The sequence below is a fragment of the Artemia franciscana genome, chromosome 11 (assembly GCF_032884065.1).
Source record: "Artemia franciscana chromosome 11, ASM3288406v1, whole genome shotgun sequence".
NCBI classification, from domain to species: domain Eukaryota; kingdom Metazoa; phylum Arthropoda; class Branchiopoda; order Anostraca; family Artemiidae; genus Artemia; species Artemia franciscana.
The window spans coordinates 12,402,039-12,416,025 of record NC_088873.1 but is presented as its reverse complement, the minus strand read 5'-3'; the positions used below and the strand labels follow the sequence as shown (position 1 = coordinate 12,416,025).

Sequence of the window (13,987 nt, the reverse complement as noted above, 5' to 3'; positions counted from 1 at the left end):
CACGAGGAAAAGAGACGTCTTATTTAATATGTGGCCGAGCCGTACAAGGCAAGTTCTAACCAGAGCCCAAAAAGTATGTTTTTTGTTTCAAATTGGATTCTTGACCCATGTTCCTATGCAAAGGAAAAGATTGATTTCTGTTTAGCCTTTGGAAGCTTTGTCCTATGAATGATAATGATCATTCATAGGAAAAAGCTTCCATTTTCTCCCGCTTTAAGATCTTACAAAGTATATACTAAGAAAATGAGAAAGGTGTATGCATAAGGAGATCATGGCAAATTTGCGGGGCTACTACATTTTAACTAGTAGCTACAATTTCGCAAACATCGTTTGTTTAAAGTACCCTATCGTTAAAGATCTTTTCGTTAGACCTTTTCTTTAAAGACCTTTTCGTTAAGACCTTTTCGTTAAAGATCTTAGACCGCTGACAAAAAATCACGCTTGTGTATCCATTGGGCATTTGAGAACTCGCGCCGGGAACATGTATTCTACATCAATAAATAAAATATTCTATATAAATAAAATATTATATATGAATAAAATATTCTATGGTATATTTTTGGTGCTGCATTCAAACATCGTAACTCATAGAAGAAACTACAGGACAACGAGAAAAATGAAGTAATTCTTAGCCAGTGAAAAATAAAGAAGAGGGAAGCAATCATCTATAAAAATAACAAAAACGCTTGTAAACGAATTTGTATTGCTTTCTTTGTTTTTGTAACCCCCTCCCCCAACAATCGAAAGAAACCCTGGATACGACCCTGGGGACAGACTAAAAAAGGATTTGAATCCCGAATCATAACATTTGCAAAGAAAAAAAATGTCATCATTGTCTCACAGCAGTGTAATTATGGATAATACAAATACGTCTAAACCAATGTCAGAATTGGCAGTTATTGTCAATGTAACTTTGTAACCATATAGCTGTCTTGTAAAATGAAATTATTCATTCATTTGAGAAGCAATAAAGAAGCTACTTCTTAGCAGTTATTATTGTAAGGAAGCCTGCTTAATTTTTAATTATATTGTTTTAAGGACACCCACTTTTAAGTTAATTATGTTAAATTTGTCGGTTACATCATCCTGTTTTGATGCATGTCGGAATTTCTTGATCTTTTTCCTTGGAAAACTAATTCTTAGCCAGCCTTCGGATTTTTCTGAGGAATTTATTGATTGACGACTTTCTTTGCTGATAAATGTGGGATCGATATAAAGGAAGGTTAAAATTAGCATATTTAAGGATTCGTTTATTTCGTTACGTTAGGCACATTATGAGTGATATGGTACTAGTCCTTTACCAATTTCCGTCACTTTAAAACCAATTCATAGCTAATCTCCTGATTTTGTGAAGAATTTATTGATTGACTATCTCTACCGATAAATTGTCTTCATCTGGAATCATGATACTAGATATAGTTCTAATTACCAGATTTTTAGATTCCTTCATATCGCATTTTGTAGCGTAAGACACATTATGAGGGTGATGTGCCCCAAGTACTTTACTCAAATATTACCTGAGGTGTCGCTAGCCTATTATCAAATTATTACCTTTTGTGCCGCTAGTCCTTTACCCAAATTTTATCTGCTGTACCACTACTACTTTATGTAATTTAATCACTTGATTTCAAGCGCTCGTTGAACCTCACTTTGAAGGAATGAGTCCCCTAAGTAGATCGCTCAAGGCTTGCTGTGCACCCCTGGACAAAGGTGTCTTTCCAAAACGCCAGGCGTTTCCTCCTTCAAATAGTCAGAGCTAGCTTTGAGTCTCACACGCTGGTTTTGTTGGCTTAACGAATGAGGGCATAAGGAAAGAGAGCTATTCAGAAGGAGGCGAGACATTTAGAAGGAGGAGGAGAAATTTATCTGCGAAAAAAAGCCATGGACAGCGTAATAACTCTTGGCTTTAACCAGTTAGTCTTAAAACGTTTTCAACTTACGGGTTCCAAGCGTGTTGGACACCGGTTCCTCAAAATTGTAACGCGCCAGAATAGCATGGTTGAACACGGGTTCTGAAACGACATTTGTCCGTGTTGAACACGGCAGTCAAAATGATAATCTGCACAACTCGCATCGAACTCCATGTTGGATATAGGTGGCCTGAAAACGATGGTTAAGTATTTGCGTCTAAAAAGTTATTGGTTATAGAAGATGCCACAACCTAGCCAATTGCTGCGTTAAGTAGCGGAAAACACAGGGCGAATCCTTAGATGGCCTAAGCGTTCAGAGGATTTTTCGCAGAGGGAATATGGTAATTCTTCATGCTTCTGTTAAAACCACTAAGATTCAATTTTAAGGGGGATAGCTTTCCCGGCAGAGACTTTTGGACTGGTGTAAGGGTAGGAAAAATTCATTTTATTGATAATTTAACATCCTTTTTAAGCAACATATGACCTTTTTATTCAAACATGAGTTCGGTTGATTCCTTGAGATTAATTACAAGAAAAAAACGAGATTTTAAAAATGAGCTAAGCTCAGATTTATGTGAATATTTTCCAATTAGCAGGACAGTGTTAATTTTGTGATGATTTATTTGGACAAACCCATGAAATCCGGTCATTAATACAGTGCCGATGACACATCTTTTTGGAACTAAAATCTGTCAGCTATTCTTAAACAATTCAATTGGTAAGTCCTCTTCCCGTAACCAGAGATGTAAACATGTAGTACCTTTCTTAAAACAACCTGACTCAATGTTTGTTTCTTTTTGTTTCATTCCCCAATTTAATTACTGTTCGACGAGCTCTTGCTTGTTATTTTATGGTCTAAACAAAATGTAACAGCGGTTATGAGAATACGTTTTCCAATCTGTTTTTTATAGAGCTTTCCACAAATTTTCCATCTGAAGTACACTCTTACAACACTCTAAGGAAGAATTAGATTATGCTTCAATTTAAAAAAAAATTAATGTCGGAAGAAAAGAGAGAGAAATGAGGATTCTAATATTATTCGCTAGTTATCTAAGGAGGGATTTCGAAACCACTGAATTTCAGGGAGTTCAGTAGCCTTTTAAACATCTTCAGTCAATGCCGTATTCAGGGAGAGGGATTAGGGGTTTTCCACCCCCACCCCCCGAAAAATGTTTGTTGGACTCATAAAAACGTAACAAAAATGAATATAAACAAATTTTATTTAATATTTATAAACTTTTTAAAAGCGATTTTTTAAACCCTTTCCCCCGAAACAATCTTGTTGTCTTGTTGTCCCCCCTTTCCTCCGAAAAAATCCTGGATACGATCCTGTTTTTAGTTGTTATCTTAGAAACACGTCGATATGGCAACTTACCAGACAGCATAAGGACATCAGATCCTTCACCCTTCTTGACATGGTCTGATTCCCCCGTTAGCGATGATTCATCCACTTTCAAGTCGTTCGATTGAATAATAATCCCATCTGCCTGAAGCAAATCTCCATACTTGACCTAGAAAACAGTTTAAGTATTACAAAATTTTATAAACGTATTAAGTTGCTTAGGCTGCTGAACGATTGCTTTACCTAAATTTAGTTCAATCGATTTAACTTTTCAATTAAGTAAGCAAATCTCAACATTTGACCTGTAAAACATTTGAAATTTTAAAGAATTTGATTGGTTGATCAACCAATCAAGCCACGTTCTATGATGATTGGTTGATCCAATTTTAGTTCAATGTATTTAGTTATATATTTAATCAATTAAGCACTTCACAATAATTTCCCTACAAAACCTGTGAAGTTTTACAAAAGTTATAAGCCCACAAGTGGCTTAGAGCACATCTCAGGACAACTATTTTATTCATAGTCTAATTTAATCAATTATTTAGCTATTTAATTAATTAAGCAAATCTCCATACTTGACTTGTAATACAGTTGAATTTAACACAAGTAATAAACCTACAAACTGCTTAGACCACGTTCTGTAACGACTACTTAATCAAATTTTAGTTCAATTAATTGATCAAGCAAATCTTCAGACTTCACCCCGCAAAACAGTAGAAGCTTAGCAAAAGATGTAAAAATATAAGTTGTTTGGGGCAGAAGTTCTCAAAGTATGGGGGCAACTCTCCGAGGGGTGGGGGCGAAAACTTTATATGGGGGGGAGATTGTTTTTAATCGACATTGTAATGGTAGAACAGAAAAATATTTGTGAATCTTTCGTAATAATAATCGCGTCCTCTATAGTTTTTTTTACGATACGGTATACTTATACATTACATACAGGCAGCAACAATCGACACAAGCCATTATCTATACGGGGTTTGTTGTTTTATCGATAAACCAAAGTTATTTTTATGACGGAGGCACACGTCTGGGGTTAAACAAAGCGGGGGAAGTGACCTGAAAAGTTTGTGAATCTCTGGCTTTGAAACCATCCAATAAAAACTGCTTAATTTAATCTAGTTTAATTTAGTTAACTACTCACCTATTTAATTGATTAGGGAAATATCCATACTAGACCTGTACAATAGTTGAGGCTTAACACAAGTTATAAGCCTAGAAGTCGCTTAGGTCACATCCTGTAACGCTTACTTTATCTAGTTTATTATAGCTGATTAGGGCACATCCAAACACAACTGTTTTATTTCATTTAGTTTAATTTAACAGTTATTTAACTATTCAATCGATTAAGCAAATATCCATGACCTGTAAAATAGTCGAAGCTCAACACAAGTTATAAACATGCAAGTTTCTTTTGCCGCTTTCTGTAACGAAATCTTTATTTAATTTCAGTTCAATTTAATTAATTATTTAATTAATCAAGAAAACATCCATACTTCACCTCAAAATTACTGGATTTTGCTAAGGGAATGTCCCATAGCAACTGCTTTATTTGATTTAGTTTAATTTAATCATTTAACCACAAAACTAACTAAGGAATCCCCACACTTGACCTACAAATCTGATGAACTTAAACAAAAGTTATGAATCTTTAAGGTGCTTAAGTTAAGCTCCATAACGACTGGTTTATTTAATTTCAGTTCAATTTAAATGTTTATTTAATTAATTAAGGCGTTCGCTTAGGTGTTCTATAGCGATAGCATTATAAATGTTATAGCTATTGTTCCCACCTAGATTAAACCTCATTACAGCAAACGTTCCTATTTCACATACTCAAATTGCTTGCTGTAATCAATTACTAATACAGTTTAAAAAAAAAGTCATATAAACCATTGAAGTATCACATCAAGCTGGCTACCTTTTTTGCATTCTAAGGCATTGCATTTTATTTCGCATTCGGTGGCAAAAAAACAAGTCAAATTAATTTTGCAATTATAAATTTAGAATTTTATTTTCGAAGCATTCAGAAGCCGATATTTAATTCAATAATCAATATTGTGTCTAACATTTAATTGAAAATTTTTATTTAATTATCGTCAACATTTAGGAGTAAATCAAGTGTTGTGACTATGAAACCTTGACAAAGGAGAATAACACCGGGTTCCGAAAGACCTCGCGTGTTGTGTTACTGGCATTCAGGAGTAGGGGCGTAAATGTACCTTTCAACATTAGTCCCCCCCCCATGACCACCCCAAATTCTTAGAATCCAATAAGTAATTTCTCACAACTAGGTAAATCATTGATTTCAATTTGAAGCAAAAAAAACACAGGTAATTTAAAATTGCAAAGGGATTAGAGATTCATTACATTTATTTAATTAATGTAATTAATGTATTCGCATGTCTTCTTCATCTTCGATTTGGATCTGAGCATTAGAGCAACTAGTTCCTTTGCAAGATTTGCAAGCAATGTGCGGTCAAACTTTTAGACTCATCATCAATAATAAAAAATGACTTTCACTGATTGAATTCCCATATACTTCATAAAAAAATCATACTTAAATCCCACCAATTAAAAAGTCCAGAAAACTTTCCAGGATTAAATTGAGTCTAAAAATAATGGTATAGAAATTTCTGTTTTGTACGCCTAGTCCATAAAAACCCTTATTTATGCTATAGGTAGCGTTTTGGATGTATTAACTAACTTGTCTGCTTTCGACCACTCAAAATAAATCTTGAAAAGTACTTACAAGAAGGAAACCCTCTCTATTAGCGATTACTATGCCATGGTTTTTCTTTACATTTTCGTTAAGCCAGATTTTCTTCCAAAAGCACAATTTTTACTAAAATAACTTTTAACTGAGTTATTATATATATTAACTGAGTTATTATATATATTTAAATATATATATAATATAACTTATATATATATATATATATACAAATTCAAGCAAAGACTAAAACTTAATCTACAGTTGTAAAAATTAAACCAGCCGGAAATCTATCTCGTAGTTCCCCAGATCCAGAACTCAACAAAGAAAATTTTACACGACAAGCAATTTCGGGGAAATACTTCCCCAAGTCAGCTTGGAAAGATTATCAAATGCTTTCCAGAAGAGAGAGCCAGGAGACTACAAATTAGATCGAACAGGACCCTTTAATCCGAACAGAGATGCAGGTAAAAGAAGTAACCTTCGATAATATTTGTTATCACGGATTCTTTTCTTCACTTAGAGAAAATAGCTCCTAGTGATATTAAATTCATTCATAAGCATGTGCTTCTACAAATGCATCTTCAAAATCCGTAGCTTTTCGCAAATCAAAATCAAATCGAAGGTGTGTTTCGCAATCCATTTTCTCTTCGCGCTTTTCGCGCTCCATTTTCTCTGTCTCTCGTGTTCCAAATTTATATCTCTGTCAAAATTCATGTTCCAGTCTCGGGAGAAATTTTCATGTTATTTTGTATAAATTCAGAAAAATAAAAAAGAAAGTAAAAAAATGAGTTTTGTTTCTAAATTTGCACTTTTATCGTCTTCTTTTATTTCTTTTTTTTTGACTATTTTGTTCATTTGACGGAATTAATAGTTCCTATTATCTTTCCAATCTATTCACTGAAAATATATATTATAAATGGACCACCTGTCACTCAAATCACCACTACAGCTCGGCTTACAAAATTCTGGGTTTTAGAAGAAATTAAATTAAAAAAAAAACAAGTTTTTCAACTGGAAGTAAGAAGCAACGTTGAAACTTTAAACGAACAGAAATTATTACGTATATGACGGGTTTCGCCTCCTCAATACCTCGCTCTTTACGCTAAAGTCTTTTTAGTCATTAAAAAAAATTCTTATTGTTCTAATTAAACGAGCCTTACGTTTCAGGAGTCGTTCTTAAAGAATTGGGACAAAATTCAAACTTTAGCGTAAAGAGCGAGGTGTTGAGGAGGGACAACCCCTCATATACGTAATAATGTCTGTTCGTTTTAAAGTTTAATGTTTCTCCATACTTTCAGTTCAAAAAAACTTGTTTTTTAATTGAATTTCTGATAGTTTTTCTAAATAACGCCAGAAAATCTGGCTCCATCTCCACGGAAAAACCCCTCCTCTCCATGGATATGTTCTCTATATAATTCAATACTGGTGAAAATTTACCTCGGACCATTACCCTTAACATCGCCACGCGTAAAATTGAGTCGGCAAAGAGAAAGCAAGACATAAGAAGAGTTTCGTAGCGGAATTCTGTCAAATTCCTCCAGTGTAAAAGTTCCTCTAAAAAAAATTAAACCCCCTGGAAACTTCCCTCCCCAATGAAAGTTCAACCCGTGGAAAATCTCCCCAGAAGAAAATTAGCCCCCACCCCCTAAAAATGTATGTATACTTCCCAATAACAAACACTATACGTAAACAATGGGCAATTTTTTCAAGTTAAAGACCTTTCCCCAGGGACTGCGGGAGTCATGATATATCCAAGGGCATGGTTATTCGGCCTTTCAACCATGCTGAACAAAATGGCTATCTCAAAATTTTGATCGAATGACTTTGACAAAAAGGGGCATGGGAGGGGGCCCAGTTGTCACCCCGATCTTGTTGATCACTTAAAGAGGGCACTAGAACTTAGAATTTACGTTCGAATGAGAACTTTCCTGACATTCTAGGACTACTGGGTCGATATGATCACCCCAGGAAAAAATAAACAAACAAAATAAAATAAACGCGCATCCGCGATCTTTCTTCTGGCAAAAAAAAACAACCTGACGGTGTCATTTTTATTAAGATTCTATGAAAGTGTACCCTTTTTCGAAAATCAATCTTGAGTTTGGGTCCATGATGGTGACTTTGGGAAAATATGTGCATGGGAGGGGGCCTAGGTGCCCTCCAATTTTTCTAATCACTTAAAAAGTGCACTAGAACTTTTACTTTCGTTAGAATGCACCCTCTCGCGACATTTTAAGACTGGGTCGATACGATCATCCCTGGAAAAAAAAACAAAAAAAAACAAATAAATAAACACGCATCCGTAATCTGTCTTCTGGCAAACAAAAATACAAAATTCAACATTTTTGTACATAGGAGCTTGAAACTTCTGTAGCAGGGTTCTCTGATACACTGAATCCGATGGTGTGATTTTCGTTAAGATTCTATGACTTTTAGGGTGTGTTTCCCCTTATATTCTAAAATGAAACAAATTTTCTAAGGCTCGCAACTTTTGATGGGTAAGACTAAACTTGATGAAACTTGTATATTTAACACGAGCATTAAAATGCGATTCTTTTGATGTAACTATTAGTATTAACATTCCGTTTTTTAGAATTTTGGTTACTATTGAGCTTGGTCGCTCCTTACTACAGTTCGTTACCACGTTACCACGAAATTTTTATTAGGATTCTATGACTTTTAGAAAGTGTTCCCTTTTTTCAAAAATCAGGCAAACTTTCTCGGGCTTGTAGCCTTTGATGCGTAAGACTCAACAAAATATTACTTATGTATTTGAAATCAGTAATATTAGCCGATTATTTCGATATATCTATTGGTATCAAAATGTCATTTTTAGAGCTTCGGTTTCTATTGAGCCGGGTCGTTCCTTACTACAGTTCGTTACCACGTTACCACGAAATTTTTATTATGATTCTATGACTTTTAAAAAGAGTTCCCTTTTTTCGAAAATCAGGCAAACTTTCTAAGCTTGTGGCCTTTGATGCGTAAATCTCAACTAAACGATACTTGACAAACGATACTAAACGCTACTAGCCAATTACTTTGATATATCTATTGGTATCAAAATTTCATTTTTTTAGAGCTTCGGTTACTACTGAGCCGGGTCGCTCCTTACTTACATTTCGTTACCACGATATGTTAGATAAATTTAGGAATAAATTTTATTCCGGGTAAAAATTTATCATACAGTCTGAAAGAAGAAAGCTACTTAAATAGATGGAGACACGATCCATGGTAATGTCTTCCTTGGTTGCTCTTCCCTCTCTTTCTTTTTACTATATAGTCACTAAGACGAAATATTATATAGTCACTATGACAGTGACTATGACACTATAGCCACTAGGACAATATAGTATTAAGGACAAAAAAATGATCTAGTTTTCCTTATATTTTATTTAATAGTCTTTGATCGACCTTCTCATCCTAAATCTAAACCCTAAAGGCCACGCCCTATCACCCAACCTTTAAAAATATAGATAAGGAAATAGAACAAAAATACAAGGATAAAAAGTATTATTAGCCATAGGCTTCTTGTTTAATTTGTTATAGGGCACCACGGTAATGCAGTCACAAATGAAGAAAGCCACGCCCACTTTATTACTATCGGTTAAGAATTTCCAACAAGTATATACATGAATTTTTTAAGTGCAATGATAATTTTTTAGATGCAGAAATAACTGACAGTAAAATTCTGACAGTAAAAAACAAACTTAAAAAAGGCCAAAATTTCGGCCTCACGTCCAAGAGTATTAACGGAAAAGCAAGAATGAAAAAAGAAAAAGAAAGGAATAAAAAGGGGAGAAAAGGGAAAGAAAAAGGACAAAAAAGATATTCCAGAATTTTTGGTTTATCTCTAACTGCCTAAATCGGAAGTTTTACCATTACTAACATAGTTTTTTCATTTTATTTACAAATAGTAGGCCCGTTTAATCTGAGAAATTATTCAAATGACGATTAATGAAGAACTTAAAACCTGAGATTTTAAAATTGAAAAATTTCAAAAAGCTATTAAACATTACAAATTATTATCGTTCCATTTAAAAAAAAAAAAAAAAAAAAAAAAAAAAAAAAAAAAAAAAAACTAGTTTTTTAAACTGAAAGTAAGGAGCGATATTAAAACTTAAAACGGACAGGAATTACTCCGTATATGAAATGGGTTGTCCCCTCCGCAATCCCTCGCTCTTTACGCTAAAGTTTTTAATTGTTTTAAAAAGTAGAATTGTGGCAAAGAATCAAACTTTAGCGTAAAGAGCAAGGGATTGCGGAAAAAAAAAACAAATAAACACGCACCCGTGATTCGTCTTCTGGCAAAAAATACGAATTCCACATTTTTGTAGATAGGAGCTTGAAACTTCTACAGTATGGTTCTCTTATACGCTGAACACGATGGTGTGATTTTCGTTAAGATTCAATGACTTTTGGGGGGTGTTTCCCCCTATTTTCCAAAATAAAGCAAATTTTCTCAGGCTCGTAACTTTTGATGACAAAGATGAAATTTGATGAAACTTATATATCTAGAATCAGCATGAAAATTCGATTCTTTTGATGTATCTTCTAGCATCAAAATTCCGTTTTTTAGAGTTTCGTTTACTATTGAGCCGGGTCGCTCCTTACTACAGTTCGTTACACCACGAACTGTTTGATTCTTTTCGGAACTACCACTTTAAACGTCAACGGCTGAAAAACGAAAACAAATCTTAAAGAATAATAAAAAAAAATAGAAATAAAGAATTTAAATAAAAGTGCAAGCCAGTGAGCCGAGGACTGGAACCAAACCTAGCTTGTGTATTAAACAGGTAATTTGGAGGCCAACCACAAATTGGCAGTGGGCTCAACAGTTGGACAATTATTATAATTCGCATCTAAATAATAATCCCGGTTTATCTTTGGATGTATTAAAACTGTCAACAAAGCAAAATCTAAACCAAAATACAACAGTTTGAACAAATTGACTTGCTTTCACCTTCAAATATCAAATTACTAGAGTCAAAGCCATTCAAATTGAAAAAACAAAAGAAATACAGAAAATCAAAATTGTTTAATTGCTAATTGAGTAGGAATGCAAAAAAAGCGAAATCAAGACTGGCAAAAAGATAATCACAATAGCCTACTGTCCAACTGCAATTTGAGGTTTCATGCATCAGAACGTGTAAGTAATTAAAAATCATTTTGTAAAATCAATCTTGCATTTGCAAATTGGGCAGTACCTTGTCTAACAGAACACTTAAATTGGGACACAACCAGAAAGCACTTTCATCTTTAACCAAAGAAACCGAAAAATGACTTAGTTGCAAAAATTTTACGAAGAATAAGAAAATCTACATAAGATTTATCTTGAAATCGAGGAATTGGAGGAAATGTGTGTCTGTGTATTTGCGTGCGTGTTAACTAAACAACAGTTAAAGAAAGAAAAACCCTAATCAAAAATTCGGAATCGCCAATTGTTTACATTCCAGTTTAAACAAACTGAAGATCCAGGAGGAGCTTAGATGACAGAAAAGCAAGAGAGAAAAGAGATAAGGTCAATCGTCAGAGCTGAAGTCATTTTGAACCACATAGAAAGCTTGTTCGTGGAAAACTATTGAGCGATGGAAAGCAGCCAAAATGATTTAAAGTAAAAAGAGGAAATAGCTTTCCAATAGAGCTCTTTTATCGGGAAGATGGTGAAGTTAAAAAAAAAAAAAACTGAACTCATTGTTATATCAGAAAATTTTTATTAAATATTCTAGAGCAAGGGCATATCCAGGATTTTTCAGGAGGGGGTTACAAAAACTTTACCAAGCGCACCAAAAAATTTTATATGTAGTTTTGCCACTTTTTTACAAATATGACAAACATTTCGGGGGGGGGGTGAAACTCGGAAGCAAACTCTCGTATACGGCCTTGTTCTAAAAAGAAAAACAGGTATTTGGGAAATATTTCTTTGATTAAAATTAAGTTTAAATGGCAAACATCTGGGTAGGAGCTCCTTCCTTTTTTTATCACTAAGCTTTTAGAATGAAGTTTATAGAAGAATGTCTTAGTAAATACAAAACTTCTTAAATGACATACTAATTGTATCTAAATGGTATACATCTGGGTAGGAGCTCCTTACCTTTTTTTATCACTAAAAGTGTAAGAATGAAGTTTATAGAAGAATGTCTTATAGAAGAATAGGCCCAACAAAGTTCGGAGAAAAAAAGAGTAGGCCAAGAAAAAATTGTGTTCAATTTATTGATCAAAGATTATCTTCAAAGTAATTGAATTATTACAAATCTTCACCTTACGACCTGACATCGAAACATGGGTTTAAAGGATGCCAGAAGACCAACATCTACGAGTCTGGGCTATGGGCCCTCATGATTTTAGCTGCGAGTCTGGGGAAATTACCGCTAAGGACAAACTCCCACAAAACGTCTGAATTTCAAATGCCAGGTGAGATGAAAATTGTCAGATTCTGCTGCAAGCAAGCAGCATCTTGGACAGGCTCATAGCCAGAGCTTTCTTTGGAGGGGGAGAGGGGGGTTCAAGAAGAAGTTGAAAATAGATGAGATCTTTTCAATGACTAACGAACCGAAAAACGTGCAATGTGACGTAATTTGTTACAGTTTGGAAAGGGGGAGGGGATTACAACCTAAAAACATGCGTACGGCCTAAATAGACAAATTGAGAAGCGGAAAATTATAAAAAGGAAAATTAACCAACAGAGGAATAGTAAAATTGAAATCATTTTTTAAGTGATTCCCAACACTTTTGCATTCACTTACAACCCTCTCACTTATTTTTCACACATCGCACACTTTGCCACACCACACTTCTTGTGTCAGGTATAATAATTTGCACCCCGCGTGGTACACTTCTATCACGCGCGACACATACCTGACAGTGGGCAGTCCCTCAATTTTTCCTGGTGATAAAGTAGAAGAAACCAGTGAAGCATGACTAAAAATCAAGAAACAAAACGATGACTACTGGCTATTAGTATCAAACAGGAAAACATAAAACAAGTTTTTCCACATATTTCTTGTTTACGTGGGCGCAATAGTTACGTGCTAGTAATCATTTTGGTTATATTGGCTGCCAGATTTGTTACAAAAGGGTACTGCCAAATTTCACATCGCATCGCAGACATGTTATAGACAAATGCACAAACCATATTTCAATGAGGTGCAACTCTACCTCTAAAGATAGACGATAATTTTAACCAATTTACACACAACAAATCCTGCCTAAGAAATGAACAAAATTTAACCTTCATGTTACTTGTTCTTGCATTTAGTTACCAAAAAGACCGAAATTCGGAATTGTAGTTTTTGCAGTGCATTTTGCACTGCAGATTTTGCAGTGCAGTGCTGAAATGCAGTTATCCTTGTAGAATTTATCGTACGTACTTTAAAATTTTGGAGCAGATCACTGTTGAATATATTCAACAATAATCGCAGTTGGCTTGTGAATAAAGAATTATTGTGTCTTTTAAAGACAAACCCATCATCACAGCAACTGCTTTAGATTCCTCATGATTTTCATGAAAACTCATGCAGCGTACTTAATGAGAACCGAAGCCTAGTTCGGCGAACAGTACCAGAACTCTCCGGTAACGAGGATCAGACTTAAATCAGACAACTTGACTTCGGCTTCCTTAAAACGAGATCCATGTCCACGTTGAAGAACGCAGTTGAAGAACACGTTGAAGGAGTACTTGTTGCAGACAATCTCTTCGACCATTTCTTGTTTGTCCGGCTAAATAGTGGTATTACTACGCCTCGTCTGATAGCTCTTGACTTTTCATTGGATTTTCAGAAGAGGAAAAATGATCTTTAAAAATCGTAAAATCCAGCACAACGAGACCTGGGGCTAGAAGACCATGCGACAATAAGCATCACAACGAATCCTAAATGAAAAGATAGACGAAAAGATACACGAAGAAAGTCAAATAGATACGCCGAGTTCCTTTTGCATCTCCCCTTGTTGAACAGTAAACGTCGTTAAACTTATGGACTATTGAGACTGTATAGTGTCTTCATTGTATTCCGTCCTTTT

General features: G+C 34.6%; 1 protein-coding gene across 1 annotated transcript in view; it reads right to left on the bottom strand.

The window, feature by feature from the left end:
- Window positions 1-13,987, bottom strand: part of LOC136032553 (plasma membrane calcium-transporting ATPase 2-like) — a 342,097-nt gene that overhangs the window by 210,099 nt on the left and 118,011 nt on the right. Inside the window, exon 5 of the mRNA XM_065712822.1 lies at window positions 3,286-3,421. Coding sequence (XP_065568894.1) covers window positions 3,286-3,421 — 136 coding nt within the window. The remainder of the gene's footprint in view (window positions 1-3,285; window positions 3,422-13,987) is intronic.